At 38.5% G+C, this 18,451-nt stretch overlaps 1 protein-coding gene across 3 annotated transcripts in view; it reads right to left on the reverse strand.

Annotated features, from left to right (window-relative positions):
- Positions 1–18,451, reverse strand: part of TMEM132D (transmembrane protein 132D) — a 261,285-nt gene that overhangs the window by 203,599 nt on the left and 39,235 nt on the right. For all 3 annotated transcript variants that reach the window (XR_013930456.1, XM_080402026.1, XM_080402025.1), the window contains exon 2: positions 801–1,689. Coding sequence is in view for 2 of the 3 variants with exons in the window: in XM_080402026.1 (XP_080258152.1) it covers positions 801–1,689 (889 nt within the window). In the remaining variant the exon portion in view is untranslated. The remainder of the gene's footprint in view (positions 1–800; positions 1,690–18,451) is intronic.

An 18,451-nucleotide genomic window follows, 5' to 3' on the forward strand; every position in this document is an offset into this window, starting at 1 on the left:
TTCCATGTCAGCCACACCACCTTAGTTTATGGAGCTGCAACACGGAAGGACAAACTTAAAAAGACAACTGGACAGCCTCACTTGCACGCAATGCACATTGCTCTCAGTTAGCCACAGTACAGCCTGATAGTCTTTGCTGTTCTTCCTTGTATTAATACTGGTGGTCATAGTGAGCTTCCCACTCTAATACCCCAATGCTCAGAAAGCGAAGTAAACCAATACAGCACTTGACATTACATTCAAATCACCACCACCACCACCACCCCCCTCAGGTATTTTTCATTTTCAGAAACTGTTTTGGTATAGCAATAATACTTAGGAACATCAAACATACTGTAAAACAGAACCAGGCTTACAATAAGTTGGGGAAAGAGGTTTAAGCATATAAATCCTACTTAGATGCCTAATTCTTGCTCACATCCCAGGACTTGAGCTTTGCTAATTTTACCATAAGTTCAATAATAGATTAGGAGCATGGCAAACTCTAGCTCAGGAGACTTTACATGTCATCTCCTATTAGCACATAGGTAGGTCCAACCTCTACTATTCCAAATTTTTTAAGTGGTAATCAAAGGGCAACTTCAAGAAAAGGCCTTTCTCACTCAGAGATCACAACTCAGACAATTCATACAATATTAGACTGAACAAGAGGAGAAATGTCAAGACAACCAGCTGCTATTCAATTTCTGTAGAGCTACAATGAAGGATTGTTGGGCAAATTAGACATGAGAAAGTGACTTTCTATACCAAGAGTAGAGAAACAAAGAATAAGGTATCGAAGAAATAAAAAACAGCCTTACCTCAGTGTGAACTGATCTTCTGTTGAATTTTTAGCAACAGATACAAGGAAAGTCAAAATGTCACCTTGCTTGACAGTCTTTGGTGCATACTGGATGGCAATATTATTATCCAATTTCATTTCATTTAAGGAAGGGCCAGCATGTGTCTGGAAAAGAAAAACACTTCCAATCCTCTGCAAGGGAGGTCCTGACTCATCAATGTCATTGTGCCCTGGTTGGAGCCCATTACTTTTCCTTACATCCTCCTTTGTACATTCCCCTTTCTCATGTCCCGGCTGTATGGCATAGTAAAGTTCCACAGGGCTCCCTTCAGACTGATCCATTGATTTCTTACGGCCAGCAACAACCGTGGGGGGGTTAAACCAGCTTGGCAGGAGCTCCAGCTCTGCCACACACAACCCCAGATCTCCTTGCAATCTGCAGCTGCCTCTGACTTCCCGTGTCTCTCTGAAGGCAAACACCCGCAGGCAGGGCAGCTGTTCCATGGTGTTATAGTCATCCCAGTCCCTGCCCACAATGTAGAATAGGACCTGGACTTTGGGCTTGCTTGGGTAAATTTTGTCATTCATTATGAAGGCCTTAAGTTTCCAATTAAAGGAGAACTTGTTAGTAGATCCAAATGGATTTGAAGCCCACATTAAGTCCTGGGGCACTACTTGTTCAATGGAAAAAGGTCCATAGCTGGCATTTAACACAGGTGGTCTCTTGGATTTGTAGATCAGAAAGGATTCCACTCGGGACTGCAAGCTAGAATTCCTCATAATATCCTGATTAGCTTCCTTAAGAAAGAAGGAAACATCTGCATTGTGGATACGATAGGTCACAGGCAAGTAAGTTGGCAGTAAAGAAAATCTCTGTATACTCTCCAGGATCCCTCGACTCTCCGTCACTGTTGAAAGGAAAGGAGAGTTTAAAACATCAGATCTTCAAGTCATACTGTGACATAATTTCGCAGGCTTTATTTGAAGGGATTGACAGTGCTGCAGCTGGTATTAGTGGCAACAGTAAGCATCATCAATGCATGCAGAAGTAGCCTAGGTAGATGATGATTTAGTTAGCTTGGAAAACACTAGGTTATTATATGTTCTTACATGGCAGCTAGAGTAAAAGAGGTAGCTTTTGTAGGTTTGCCCATGTCAAAGGTCGCACGTTCACTTGCAATAGATGTTTATTACTGGAGAGGAAAATTACTGAGTCAGCCTCTGCAACATAGGATCACTGCACAGGCACATTTAAAAAAGGAATCTGAATACTGAAGTAAGTTGTACCTGTACAAGAAACCAATGCAGTGATTTTACATCATCAAATGCTGCACATGGAACACTTAAGAGTTTGCTTCAGCCTTCTTTTCAGCACTCAAGCAATAGATGGACTTTAGGTGCTTTACTACTAAAGGCTGAATTTCACTTTAAGAACAGTTAGCACAATAACCATTCATACAAAAGCTCCTTGCAACACTCTGGTACTAGAGGATTTCAAAAGAAGCTTTATTTGCATCCAATTTATAGTCCCCTCTATTCACTTTATCTATGAAAAGCAGGGTTTTTTCTGTAAATAACTATCAGGATTCGCTCCGCTGTTGTTGTTGCCTACCTAACCCTACATTGTTCCTTAATACAACTGCATTATCTGTAGGCTGTACATCACTGCACACTGAAGGAACATTTTCAGTGACACTGAGCTTCTCACTGCGAGATACCTATTCTAACTGTGCCATCAAGCAATTATCTAAGGCAACGTATCATATTAAAGAATAAGCTCTCCTTCCTTTCTAGGAACTGTCACTCCCAAAAAGCAAAAACATACACTGGTAAAAAATACAGATGCAAATACAGTATGACCTTTCCCGTTTGAATATTGGACCTTCGTGCTTATGTCTTCACACCCTAACACCCTAATTGTAAAATAAACTGCATTTTTTTTCCATAGCAAATTCAAATCCTTACCCTTATTCAGAAGAGTGACAAAGGGTAACTACAGACAGAATTTTCAAAAGCAACCCAGTTTCCCAAGCTCTAGTCCACAAATGTTTAATTTGTCCTTATTTTTTGTTTGGCATCTGACTTAAATATTTAATTGTTCATCAAGTACCAGCCTAACTGATGTCAGTTACTGCTAAACACCAATCTACCACTTATTCACTGCAATTCATCGCAAGTACTAGAACAGAAGAGGCTTATTACCTTCAAATTCTATGGGAAGATATTGTTAGTTCCTAGAAACCTCTGGTTTCAGACTGCAAGCATTCACCAAAAACAAATCTGGAAAATGCCTCTCAGCAATAAACCATCTTTTCTACCTAGAGCCTGGACAACCTGAAAGGGGAGTTCACCTTTGCAGGAGAGGAAGCCACACCAATGCTCCCCATAACCAGCACATGAATCATGGCACCTCCACAACAATGCAGTTAAAGCAGGAGATCTCACTCTGCTGCAGACTGCCCAATCTCAGACAAGTTGCTTATGCTGTGCTGCTGTTCTCTGTCCAACTATTTATCTCCCCTCACCCTTGATCTGTGTAGACTGCAAATTCAAGAGACTCATCTTACTGTCTATATAAGAGCACCAACTACAATAACGAGGCTGTCATCTTAGTTAAGGTCTTCAGGCATTAATGTCACGCAAACCAACAAATCAGAAAACTGGAGCAAAGAATTTTCTATACAGAAAAAGCAAAATCAGCTTGCTATTAAAAGGGGGGGGGGGAACCACAAAAAAAAAAAAACAAACCAAACCAAAAAATATAACACACACACACCCCAAAAAAAAAAACCCAAACACAACAAACACAAACAAACGCCAGATAAGGGTGGATATCATTCAGCTGTAAGGCAGAAGGCACAATTCTTAGAATGAAAGGGGTCAGGAAGAAAAGATTGCAGAGAAGAGTTTCACAGTTTTGGATATCTTTCTCTCAATCTTGAAAAAATGAAATTCCTCTCCCAACGATCAAAATAAACCCTTACTTTTAAAAAAATTAAAGTAATGTCAACTCTTAAACCCCAACTAGAATTTGAAATAAGTTCCATCTGAAGAATTGGGAAAATGGCCTCAGCACACATTATCATATGGGACTGTAAACTGCAACAGCAATAAAAGGCTGAAGTCCCCTGATCCCTAAAGCTGAAAAATTCAGCTTAGATCTTGTTTTATTTTAGAGGAAGTCACACACAAGGCTTTTCTGCTTGTTTTTAATCAAGAGTAAACTGCGGAGACTCTGAATTAAAAACCCCTCTATTTTAGTCTTGGTCTTTTCAGCATTCAGCTCCCACTCTCTCTCCAGATGTTCATTGATAGCAGATGAAGTTTTTGAAAACATTTTTCTAGATAATCCTCTAATAGAGATTTCTAACAACTCTAAATGGCTTTGCTAGTACTTAAAGAGTTGCAAGGATCCATCTCTCCTATCCAGCCCTAAGGCAAAATCTGTTCTGCTGTTGTACTCTTCAGATTATCCAGCCCATAACAGTGTTCCTCCATTTAATGTCTCATTTATAAATTCCACACTCATTTTATACACCTCCCAACAGCTTGGCAAAGCACCATTAAACACAGTGAGGCATCAAGAAGGCAACTCAGACAGTGGGAAAAAAGCTCAAGGTATTCAATTTTTTATTTCCCTTCTTTTGATTACAGCTCCCTCCCTTGCATTCCACAGGGAGAAGTACGTTATTTTTATATTAAAACTAAATGTGTTTCACTAATATTTTTTAATCATTTATTTTAGTGTTTAATTATCTAAGGGATTAAAAATCTTCCATGTGTTTTCCCCATCTCCACAGGACAACATTCCTCAGAGTTTCTAGATCAATGACTCTTTGGAATAAGAAAGCAACACAAATGAAAAAACCCTGAAGGTGAAATACCTATTAAAACAAGGAAACAATCTCACCAGATAGAGCGTGGTCCATTGGTTTTGAAATTTTGGGGCAATGGCAAACTGGTCTGATCACTGTTGCACTTCCTCCTATCATCAAGCTGTCGATGTGCAGTGAATATAAATTGACTTATGCTGGAAGCTGACAGCAGCTTTCCAAACAGCCAAAGGCCAAAAAATCAAACAATTTTAGACTTTTATCTGGGGAGAGTTATAATCAGCACAAACAGAAAACAGTTCTCAAAAACTACACTGAGCTCTGCAGTACTATCTGGATTTTGACCATAAAAGTTTATTAAGGATTCTGAAGGATAGGAAACTAAACCCAAAAACTATCAGCATCCTTAATTGCAACCATGACTGTTTTCGTACAAATTATGTATGTTTTTATAAATGCAGAATTGCAGAAGATTACAATTTTATGTGTTATTGGGTGAAACCCAGCATAAAAGTGGAGCTCTTAAGATGTGTACCTACCCTAAATATTACATAAGAGCTATACTATAATAATCAAAATTCCCCAGGAATAAGCCACCTGAATAAATAAGACAATAATCACACAGTGATTCTCTGTTTTAGGATGTCAAACAAAATAAAAGATAGGTAACTTAAGCGCTGTTAAGGAAACAACATCAATAAAAAAAAATAGACCGTTAAATTCAGGAACTGCAGTTTACCACTATAAACCTGAAGGCTTGTCTACATGGGGAACTTGGCAGCAGAATAACTAAGTGCAAGAATACAGTACATTAACTAGGCCTTACTTGTTCTCTGTGTGGATGTATGGCACAGAGCGCGTCATACTCTGTGTCAATACAAAAGCAGTGGTTGGTACCAGACTAAACCAAGCATTGAGGAATTTAATCTATCCGTATAAGGATAGATCCCTATGATCCATAGAGATCTGCTCAACTTTGAACTGATCACTTGTAGCAAGCTGCAAAATCATTTTATCTTAAGCTGAGACACTGCAGAGGAAAAAAACAGTTTTTTCCAGAGGACCACAGCAAGAGATGCCTCACCTAGCTACTGAATCTCGAGGGGCTGACCCTCAGCTGGAATAGGCTGCTCCACTGCAAGGTCTGGCCAAAAGTAACTACTCCAACTGCAGAGTGGCGTTAACAGGATTCAGGAGATGTCCCAAACAGTTTGAAGCAAACCAATAAAACCTAATTATGATGCTGTGCTTATGCCAGGAGCTACTAGTTCTCAATCCTTTAAAACTACATCTGTATTTGACCTCTTCTGCTGTGAACGGTTTGTTGAGGATTTCAATCAGTGGCTACCTGGGAAAGGGTGCTGTATGAGGGTGGTTTTCTTTCCTTTCTCTTTAGCAAATCTTCCCTGACTGACACTTTTAAAAATACTTGTCATGGATAGAAAAAGCAAATTCTTTGCAGGTCAGTGAATTGGGGGGGGGGGGGGGGGGGGGAGAAAGTCCTAGGAAAAGGCAGCACATTCAGTCTCCCTCCACACACCCAACGCTAGCGCACATGATATATCCCTGAACGTGACACCGTAAACATGCTGCATCTACCTTCCAAAAGGTCATACTGCTTTCCTCATTAGACTCCTAATTTTGTACTGCAGACTGGGTAAAAATCTTAAATCTTTATTTCTTTTAATGTCGTGTAACAACAGCTCTCAGTCAATAACAAAAAGCACTATTCACAGTCCAGTTTTACTGTAAAGTCATTGACCATGGCTTCAGAAAACTGAAGAAATCTGCCAGACCTCTAACTTCATTCTATATTGCCAGATACTAGGGACTTCACTGTCCTAACAGTTACTTTATTTTTAAAACTATTCAATCCACAATCATCCAGCATTCATGAGAAATAAAACACTCTTACAATCAATTAGATAATGCTACTATTAAAAAAAAAAAAAAAAAAAAAGTTGCCTTTTTCTTGTAGATTGAAGGGAACAACTTCGGATAATTGCCTTACCAGCTGCAAGCTTAGACTGGTAGTGCGATAGATGAAGTTTGTTGCTGTATCTTGGGGATTGAGATAAGTGGTTCTTTTCAAGCCTGGCCAGAAATTTGACCTTTTTAGTTAGTTTCAGCTGATCTCCTTGGACTTTTTGAACTCTTTAGCTCTCCCAGGTCTGTTATGCATTGCAATATTTTTAGCCAAAATCTCTAGGGAAAAAAAGAATAAATTTGGAAGCATGATCTATTTCCAGATCAAGAAGCTAACTGTTCCAATAAAACTTCATGCTCAGTTTTGGAAAATCAAGACATTTTGGTCTTAACCTAATTAAATGGCTGAATCCACTGATGCTCAAAAATGAGGCTGTTTAAGCTATTTACACAGTGAATGCCATGCCCAGGTGTATCTCAGTCAGTTGTTAACTGAGGGATGATTTACTCTTCTCAGTACATCACTTAGAAAGGACTGAGTCAATCAAGACTGTTACATGAATATCTGAGTAGGACCATTTCAATCTTTTAGGATTTGTTGGTTGCTTGTCATATTCCTTCCTTAGGTTCAAGCATCTATCTGAGCAGCCCCTACACACAAACAGACAAAACTGGAGTTTTCCAATGATGACTTGCTGTGTTCCCTCTTTTGCCAGTTTTGTGGCAGTGCTGATTTTCTTAAAACAATTAGCACTGCATTTTCAAGTTTTTGATTAAGTGCTATGCTTTACTGAGAAGAGCTTTATGACACAGTGACAAACTGATGGGAGGTTTTGATCTTAGACAGAAAGGCAATACAGGCTTTATGGCAGTTGCTCATTTTGCTTGTTTAAAAGCAATGAAGTTGTTCCTTGGCTACACTTTGCAGTAGTGCTCAACAGAAGTCCAGAGGGAGGGACCACTGTAGATGGAGAACTGCACAGCACAACAGGCTGTAAAGAACACTAATAGCTCAGATGCATTGGAGGGCAACAAATTAAACCCACAGGAAATAAACACAGTGCACCACGTGATCAAAAACCTGCAAAACCACATAGGATCTTACTGCAGATTATTTTCTTTGAAACCATTTTCACGCAGCAACACACCTAACCTGTGCAGTAACACAGAGTCAGGAAAGTATTTTAATGATTTGATGCCATAAACACATCAATCTATCTTACATATATCTGCATTGAAAATTGCATGCTGAAGTTATTTCCTGACAAGAAATAAAACCAAAAGCTACAAGAATTAATTTTCTATTAGGTTATACTATGTTATATCCATCCAAAAGTGAATCGCTTGGTATCTAGTTGGACAGGCTAGCTATCTTCCCTACTTATCATCTCGTTTTAGCATTGATTTTGGAATTTAATTATATCATTACATTTTTAATGCTTTTGTGGCCAGAAGCCTTAACCAAAACCAAACTTCATCAGAGGGAGCAGTATTTGCCTGAAAGAATCTAAGATTTTAGTTAATAGACAAGGTTTTAAGAAGTGAAAATTGATGCCAAAATAGTGATGGGATTTACCAAAAGTCATAAAGCCAGCATGTATTCAGAGTTAGAAACAAGTCATAAACCACAAATTCCTCTCTGTAGTCAGTACTCAATATGAACATTCCAAAAAGATTTTCAACAGTGAAACCTGAAAATGTAAGGAGCAGGTAAGTGGGTGGGGGTAGAGGATGAGGACTAAATAAGCCACATTTTCCTGTATTCTTCCACTACTTTGTCATATCAGCCAAAGAAAGAAAACTCTTGTTCAACATTTCTGCCACAAGCAAGTAATAGAGGAAGTTGAGCCATCACATCTTCAGCACAGACATAGAGTGAGATGGCAAGCTCCTGCCTATGTTTCATAGGAACAGTGCAGCAGGTAGGTTTTCCTATACTGAATATGACCTACTTCTTACAAGTATTTAATTATGAAGACATTATTATGTGTAAAAATGTTCAGTGTTCACATTATTCTCTATACAGCTGTGTAACACAAGGCGGAAATAACAGTTGACTCATTACTATCACTATTCACATTGGAGCACTGATTTCCCATCAGTCTTCACCCACGTACTTGGAAAAGGAGTATCAGCATCTACCTTCCATACCAGTACAGAAATAAAAGAATCCAGACTATCTGGCATCAGGAACCCTAATCTTTCCTCCTAGTCATATCATTAGAGAGCAGTTTCCAAAAAAAATCTCATGCTTTTGGTAACAAACACCATCATTCTAAAGGGCAAGTACTAACAGAACAGCAATAAGGCTAAATCGATGTGTCACAAATAGGAAAACAAAACCAGAACCCTGAAACCCAAGTCATGCATTTATCTGTGGCAAATTAAAAAGGAAAATGGCTTCAAAGCCAAAAGTCACCCACTTCTTTTTAAGTCCTTTCCTTATTAGCATTTTAGACTGCTCTGTGTGCTTCACTTATAACATTCCCTGTAACTATTTCATCCTTGGAAAATTATCATTCTCTGAGAACAACACTGTTCTCAACCTACCAACATCCCCCTTCTTCCTCAACTTGCAGTAACTCTTGTTCAGCTCTGCAAGTCTGTGAGGAGTTTGTTACAAAGCAAGGGAAAGATTACTTGAACACCGAGGCCACAGACTATGTAGAAGAGCTTCTTCACAAAAAAGGCAAATCCTCATTTCTTGTAAGAGAGTTTTTAAAGCATTGGAGTATTGTTAGTGAGTGCAACACACGTTAAGTGACAGTCACAAAGTAGATACCAAATAAACCAAATTAATTTATGCACAGATGCAAATCATTTGTACCATCATTTCTAAGAGGAATGCACACTTGCAAACCATTCTTTTTACAAAAATTATCAAGCATAGCTACTGCAGTCAGAAACAAAGATTTTTTTTAAGTGCTGAGTCCTGCAAGGAAGTACTCCGACACAATGAGCTTAAACTTCATGAGACTATTCTTGTGCAGAAAGGCAATTCAGTTAATGCTTTGCTACAACAGAAGCTGGACTCCTTTGCAAGAGGCAGTGTTACAGTCGGCCCAGCAAAGCACATCTTAGCCACTTTTGCTTCTGTGTTATCAATCCTGCTAGATATTTCCTCTTGAACAAGCTTGTAGTCCATCTTGCAATTTACTAGCTCCACACAGAAGCTTCCATGACCTGAGTGGGAAAGGAATAAAACCTTCTAATGAAATACAGTATGAAATTTCATTCCAGAAGGGTCTCCAAATACAATGCTGAATCAGAAAACAAGAAATACATCTGCAGAGTGATCCTCAACTAAGAATTCTACTCCATCTTTAGTGGTGTGTCATCTGGCTCACCTCTAAGAATTGTCGCTTAAGGGTTTCAAGGACTCTGGCTCAAACTTCTGATTTTACCTGAAGGAGGACAGTGAATCTGGATGATACACTTTGTACCTACTATCACTGTATCCCACAGCAAGTACCACTGTCAAGTATGTGACTGGACTATTCAACTGCTGTGACCATGACAGTATTATTTGTCAATGGGATGTTACTAGACCACAATGACTTATAATATATAGTCTTTCCACATAATCTCTTTCTCACAGCAAGTTTGATTTTACAGAAAAATTTAGATGTCACTAACATTCAGAAAATGGTCTTCTAGAAAGGGAGCTCTTGCTCCACCAGACAAAGAAACAAGCAGCACAGAAACAATCATCAGTCTTAACACAAGCCATCAGCTGATGCTTGAAAAGCAAGGCAATAAACTAAAATCAAAATTATTCTATCAATTTCACAAGCCTGCCTGTCAGAAACTCCTTGTGGACTGCCGTAAATGCTAAGTCTGAAAGTTGAATCACGACATCAAAGGATTTCTATGCCTCCATGTCTGGAGTGAGAGCAGCCATCTGCGTAACCTTATATGTGCATGACTCCAATCATCATTAAAGGCCATATACTTATCCAGCACTTTTCATACTTTAACTCTTGTTATTTGCCTTGATGTGATTGTAAGTGCTCATCCCTGATACACACTACAGGATGCAGACTGTACTCCCAGTTGCTGTATCAATCCAGGAATTCCAGTTGCCTTAATGGGCCTGATTATCAGCCAGGTAAAGTCTTTTTGACAGCAGCACTATAGTCTGATGACACAGTATTTTCTTTGAATATCCCGTTCTACTGAAGTCTGAGGAAAGTTTTTTTAATGATTAAAGTTTTAATCATTGATGTCAGGACAGACTATACCTCATCATTCATTAGGAGAGAGATGAGCAAGTTATTTTATTATTCACATTGACAGACCAATAAAGAAATAATTTAAATAAAAGGGCTGCAGAGGAACACATACACCTTTATATTACCAAGCGATACAAACATGATCAGAGAAAGATCGTCTTAACAAAGGCAAGTTCTCACCTGAAAAGGCAAAGTAATAATTACAGAGAAAAGCATTAAGATAAAAGGATATGGCACTGTTTCACACAAGATCTGATGTCAGCCTGAACATAAAAGGGCAAAGCAGTGATGAGCATCACAAAGTTTACAGTAAGAAAAACAGGGAAAAAAACCCCAAACCTAGAGTCATGTTAACTACTGGGTGATAGGGCAAGAGTAGCTAGGGAAATTTTTTCTGACATTCCAGATTCAAAACGTCAATAATCACACAGAGGGCTGTCCCCAGTCCCATCAACTGCATGTAATGCAAGGCGCTAAAGGTGCTAGACATGATAAGACGCATCACTCCCTTGAGTGTGTCATCGCCTACAGCAGCGAGCTTTCATCAATAACTCACTGGACCACCTTGACACACACACTCTCTTGGCCTTTTTTGCGATTTTGATGCATTCATTTAATGAACCATAAAAAGACAGAATCTCTAATGAAAATAGTACTAGGCTAGGTGCTATCCACTTATGGCTCAAGGCAACCTAATAGTGAAAGAACTAAGAGACAAGGAGTTCAGTGTCTAATGCAGGGGTCCTCAAACTTTTTAAACAGGGGGCCGCCGCGCAGATGAAGTGGCAGGAGGTCATCTGCAGTTGCTTGGTTTCCCCCCCCAACCCCCGGCGGGGGGGCGGGTGTGTCTGTAAGTACCGGGGTCCAGACTGAGGAACCTGGTGGGCCATATCCAGCCCGCAGGCTGTAGTTTGAGGACCCCTGGTCTAACGTAATGAAAATTTTCTCAGGCTTTCAATAGCAATAGTTTGTTTCTCTCTTTCTGTCCCCCCTCACCTCCTATACCTCTACTTGCAGAATAAAAAAGAAATTATAAATATTTATAAAACAAATAAAAGCAAACAAAAAATACACATACACACAAGCCAAAAATAGCAACAAACTTAGAAAGCTGAAATAATAAAAAAAAAAAATCAGTAAAAGGAAAGTAAGGCTGAGTAGTGGGGGATTGCACACTGCAAGGAGCCCAACATCAATTGTGAACTTCTGCATGACAGACCCAGAAGAAATACAGGACTGCACATGCAACAGCTTTATATACTGCTTAAAACAGACTCTATTCAGACAATCAGATGTCGATCAGATTCTTCCTCCAATGTCTGCAGAACTCACCCTTCATTTTCTGCAAAGATACCAGGGACTGTACAGAGGCTGCAGTTCTGCTACCAGGCCACTACTGATGGGAGGAAAAAAACTCCCAAGCATTAAAGAAACACCTGATTCACCAAAAGTAATAGGCCAGTTTCTGCTGCTGGCCTTTTATGAGACTAGCCATGTTGATATACCCTAATCCAATTCCAGTGGAATGTGAACTGCAACACAAAAGTGTTTGTGGCTGCTGGCTGATCATTCTCCCTCCTCTAGAGTATGCTTTTTAAAAATAATTTTAAATCTGTTGATCCATATCATGCCTCTACCTCTTGCTGTAGGCTCTGTTACACTGAATTCGTACAACCAACAACTCCAATACTGATCTTCTATTGCTACATTTGCTAATAAGACAAAAAGATTCTATTTTTTATTTAAAGTCTCATTTAAATAATACCATAATGTTGGTATATGCAGTAAAAAAACTAGCAATATTTCACTAAATACATACCCATATTACATTAATTAAAGGAAGTGCAACTTGAAAATATTTGAGTGTGTTCTCAGAAGAAAGTGAAGATATGAATGGGTGTTTGCACCTGAAAAGTCTAGAAATTGGAGGACACCATAGAAAAAAAATAATAAAATATATGTATATATTTATATACACACACTGACACACATAAGAACAGATACAAGAAAGAATCTGACTTTGGCAGCGTGGAACACAGCTAGAGTTAATTAACACTGCTTCTTGGGTATTTCTGTTCTTCACTACAGTCTCTGGTACAGACACACTATGAATATGGGAATGCACAGTGTCCTGAATCCATAGGGTCCTCCTGCTTAGAGGATTCAGGAAACAAAGGTTTAATTCCTGTCCTGAAAAGCTGTTCAAAAATAACATGTACAGTCCAAATCTGTCAGCAACCACTAAGATAGCTGACCAACTCTCCCCAAATACAAAGGCTATATTCATTAATGGAGATGAGTAAGAACCTTCTTGATGTGTTCATAATTAGCTTCTGAATCACAAGGTCTTCATCCTTCACATGTTTTTTCTTTTTACATCTGTAACCCTGACACATTCCCAATTCTTTTCAACTTCTTGCCAGCTAAGTAGGAAGCTCAGGTCTCTCAGAAAAATAATTTGCCTGAAAAAAGGCACACAAACATCAGAATAACTCATCAGGCAGTTTTTCAGGAGTCTTATTCTGACCACTGAACGACAGCAAACCTCTAGCAGGCCTGTAGTATGCTTACAGACGCTCAGCTGTCTCTAATAGCATCAGGCACCGTATTTTGTGTGTTTATGTATGTCAGAAGAAAAATGAATCCATGTATTTTTCTAAAGGAAGTTTTGCAGAGCTAACTAAAGCAGCTGTGTGTGCAGCTAACTATAGCTCAGCTGCCTTATCAGGCCCAGGAGTATCCAGGATAATCCACTCCCAGAATGTGACTGACCAGAACAGATGATCCTGCCTAAAACTTGCTGCTATTAAGTGGCTCCTTGCTTCTCTTTCCTCTTGCTTCCTCTCAGTTGCAAAATCATGCTCTCCCCACTAGGTGAACTGGGTGATCATCTCTTCTTTCAGGTGAGATGACTCAGTTCATCTAGACTGGCAGAATTGATCTACCTTTTCCTGGCTCATTTTCTGGTGAATTAGCACATTGTGTTGGCTCAGTAAGAGGTTGGCTAAAGTGCCAAGAGTGTGCACAGGAGGGTGGAGTCACATGCCCGAGCCTCACCCTTGGAGAACAGGACCAACTCCTTCCAGTGGTAGGGGGCTGCTAGATCATTCCAGATGGTCTAGCAGCTAGCTCCTGGAGTCACCACCATGCAGAAACCTGCATCCACCTCAAGCCCTTGGTTGATCACAAATATGAAGCTCATTGCTTGCCCTTGCCTTAGCCCAGGCACAGCTATATCAACCACACTGTTGCAACAATAACTTGTTAGCATGGCAAACATCCAAAACTTTCTTCAGAGAGACTACTCTTCATTTTCCCATCCGAGAGAGAAGCAACAGATTATGATTTTTTGGAGAGTGCTGATTTATTTAATTATTAGTTAAATTTTCAAGTGTATTTAGACCTTAAAGACACAAGTAGAATTTCACTGCAAGTCACTAACGAGGTCAAGTATTTTCAAACATTCAATAATGCATCATATGCATCTTTTCAGACTTAAAATAGCTTTGAAAGTCTGTCTTACTATTGGTCTATGAATTATTATTTTTTTAAAACAAAGCCAGTTTGCAATTTGGCAGTTTATTCTGTAACTAAATATTTTGCCTCTTTAGAAATATATTTAATGGCTACATGGCACATTACTGTATCTTTAAAATTATTTCTGTTCTTGTTCTGGAAATAAATCAGTGTGCTACTCTCTCAGCTTTCTCAGAAATGTAATAGGCAAAAGAGTTAAGATGACTAAAATTACCATTTTATAGCCCCATAATGGTTTTTTCCTTGTCCAGGCAAAGTCCAAAGGGCATGAACTCCTCAACTTAACCTAGTATTCATTTAAATAAATCTAAGAAAAGCTCTTTGTCCATGCAAATCTCCGAAGTCTTATTCAGAAACCAATTCCACCTTTTCAAATCATCGTCTTTCATACCTATTTAAAAGTAGCTTCATATTAAGCTGATACTGATAGAGATGCTACAGTATTTGACACTCCGTAAACACCCTAAAAGTAGAAAAATAAACTAGATTTTTTTGTTGTCCCTGTCTGACAAAGTCTCCAATGTTTTCTTTGGCACTTCTTTGGGAGTTTGTTCTGTCAATTTTGAACGAGTTTCACATCTCCTTGCAGAATCTAAAGGTCATATTAAAATCTGCTTCAGCTAAATACCTTGTTTTCTTGAATCCTGACTAGAAATTGGAATGTTTAGTGTCACAGTCAGATTTCCCCAAGGAGGATGCCATAACACGTGGAATCAAGAATTCTAGCTACTTAATTGCAGGAAAGTTCCTCCTGGTGAATGTGGAGGATGTTTAAAATTCAGCAGCAATAAAGACTGCAGGGGAGTGGCACAAGAAACACTGAGAGCTCAAGATTATTTTCCCCTAACCTGCAATTATCTTGGATACTTAAAAATCCCTGATACTTGGACATGAATAGTTTTGCATTCTAGTCCGACTGAAAAGCTGTGAACAAAAGATTTCAGAAGCACTGGTGAAAAAAACATACAATAGAAAGCTCAGAAACAATAATCCTACGTTTAAAACAAATTAGATACACTTTCTGCCAAGCAGGTCTTCAAACTATGAAGAGCACAAACTGAAGCCCCTGTCACAGCGAGCTCTTAGAAGCTGGTTTTCTGTGCATTCAAAACAATTATTCCCGTTAGTGTCTCAGTGAATCCATATGCACGTTTGAAACAGTTTGATTCATTATTAGTGTCTACATTTGTGTGTAGTTAAGACCAAATCCTACTGCAAGCAAACATATTAAGTTGTATATATTAAGTCTGTACCAAATGGATTCTACAGTTGTAGAACTGACTGACGCTTCACATCACTGCTTGTAAATAAAAGATTAAAAGATGAACTTCTCTAATTGAATGTCTACAAAAGAAAGAGCAGTATCTACTAAGTAGAGCAGATGGTAGGATCTGTCTGCAAGCAGAAAACCAGCAGAAAGACATTACCCGATTTACGTTGTATTTGGAGCATGCACTGGCCATTGCATTTTATTCAGTTGGACTAATTTATACAACTGATGCAACAATTTGGTATATTCTACTCTAAATCTGTGTGAATAACTGATTTTTCAGCTACCCAGCTAAAGAAATCAAAAGCCAAAACCAATTTTCTCAGGTAAATCCGAAGTGAAATTCCTTTTTTCACCTTATCACTGCAAAATGGAAGAAGAAAAACCCTAAAACTAATGAAACCTTAAGAATGGATTATGTTACCCTTTAAAAGATTAAAAAAAAAAAAAGTTAAAGACACCAACCTTTCTTCTCAAACTCTATCTTACTTCTTGAGTATTTTACAGGAAAGCTGTTCTGTGTTTCCATTTTAATTCACAGCCTTTCTACTAAACTGGCATGTAAAAGATGTACTGCATTTTTTTTAATCTAGTACATTTTTAATAGAGGCAGGTCATGTAAAGCTTGGCATTAGTCATTTAAGGGAAACATTCTTAACCATACTAGCTACGTGTCATTGTCCTATTTGGATAATAATCAAATCATTGGATAAATGGAATATACAGTTGAGAAATATTTCTATGCATACTTACCATGCTCCTCAAATCACGACCAGCTGTTGTGTTTATTACATAACAAAGGACTAAATGTTTATTTGGAAAAAAAAACAAATAAATTAATATGAGTAAACAGAAAAGTAATGATTACTTCATCTAATTTATGCTACTATTTCTTATTTTACAAATTAAGCTAAGCTTCTTTACGTATCTGTGCATACAGTCTACAAATACTTAAGATCCCTTCCCTGGTCATTGAAAAATGGATTGAGTTGATCAAACAAATCACGGAATGTATAGACATTTATTGCCTGGCACTTTAGGAGATACCCAGGAATAAATCAAGCAGAAGAAACTACTGAAAGTGAAGGAAAGCAAAGGCATTTTTATTCAAAGTGTTCTCCCAAATTACTTATGGTTCAGAGGTGCCAAATACAAAATTTAAGACTTGAGGGCTTTAAATTGTGTAAATTGCAAGTAGCATTACTGATACCATAGTGATTGGAAGTGAATAACTTAGCACAGCTTAAGTAATTTTGGTACCTTACTACTCCTGAAGAAGGAAGACAGATCACATTCATTGGTAATATCCTGGGAGAAGACACTGATAATAGGTGATGAATCTCATATAATCTACAGAAATGTTCCTAATAAAAAGTTCATCAGATAAAGCACACAGATTGCCCCAAGAGAATTAGCAGTGCAAGCGGACTGTGTGCTAAAAAAATCACATGGCTGGTCCTTTCAGGTTGATAAGGCTCTGCTGCGTGTGTATGCAGTTACTTCCTCAGCACAAAAGAACTAAATTCTATCCAGTTGTTACTGCAGTACAAGGTAAAAAGTAAACACTTGATACCTGGAGCATCTCAGTGCTTGTATATGTGTCTTTCTGTCTGTTGCTTCCCTAAATCACATAAAATCCACTATTGCCTTGTATTATGACCACATCAGGACCTATTTTGAACTGTTTTGAAGAACAGTTGGACAGTGTGCAAGGAAACACGCTATTATTACTATCACCAGCACTAAGCATGGAACAGGTAACTTCCTAAGACTTTCCCGCTGTATGTCGGTATTTCAAATACTGTGTGAAACAAAACCCTTCTCTCTAACGTTAGCTAAAGATTTCAGATCCATTTATCTGCACAGTATCTGTGTTTTTGTTTGGGGGGTGGTTGTTTTCTTTGTTGTTGCTTTTGTTTGTTTCTTTTTTAGAGTACTGATCCTGCCAGGATCTTTCGAATTATTTACATTTCAGAGAATGCACAACCATAATATACAGGTAATTTTAGCTCTACTTTCTGAAAAAATAGGACTCTTCTTGTTTCCTCAACAGAGCACAATGTGATCTCTGCTTAGGAACATGTATAATTCCACAGGCTGAATAACTGAAAGCAGCAACAGATCACCTTTTTTTCAGAGATAGAAAAACAGTCAACTCCCACCCTTGCTCATGCAGAAACATCCCTTAGGGCTTATGCCCTCTGGTTTCTTTCAGCCTTTTTAAAGGTCACAGTCTGACATTTCAACAGTGTTAGAAGTCATTGTCTTCCTTTCTATACATGTACCCCTGCTTAAACATTATTCCCTTCTAGTCACAAGGCCCAAGGCAACAAGTTACTTCCTTATAAGAAGACTAGATCTGGTAACTGCACTTGGAGACTGATTGAAAATAAGACAAGGCAGCTCAGCTGAAATAATGATAGCTAGAATGGGGTTACGCATAAAATCTGCAACCCAAGGAAACACGGAGTTAAAACAAAAGATGAACATTTTTTCTCCTCCCACTTAGGTCAAAAAACGAAACAAAAGATTAAGTCAGTCTCATTCATAGACCAGAGTAGCTCAGCTCTTTTCTGTAACGGCAAGTGGTATATTCCCAATTCTTACTAATACTTCAATTTAAATAAATAGAATTCTCCTCTCTCCACTAAACCAGCACCAAAACCAACTCACTCCCTTTATAAACAGGATTTGCAGCTTTTACATAATATATTGTCCTTTCAAAGCTATCGTAACTGGCAAGCAAGGTCACCAGATAACAATGTGCTGCACTTTATATGAAGAGAGGGACTGAGGGAAGGAACTCTGTATTTAATTAGAACCCACAACAAGGGATGGTTTGGCTAATTGCATGACTTAGCAAAACCCCAAG

Source organism: Falco punctatus (genome assembly GCF_963210335.1).
Source record: "Falco punctatus genome assembly, chromosome: 1".
In the NCBI taxonomy this organism is placed as follows: Eukaryota; Metazoa; Chordata; class Aves; order Falconiformes; family Falconidae; genus Falco; species Falco punctatus.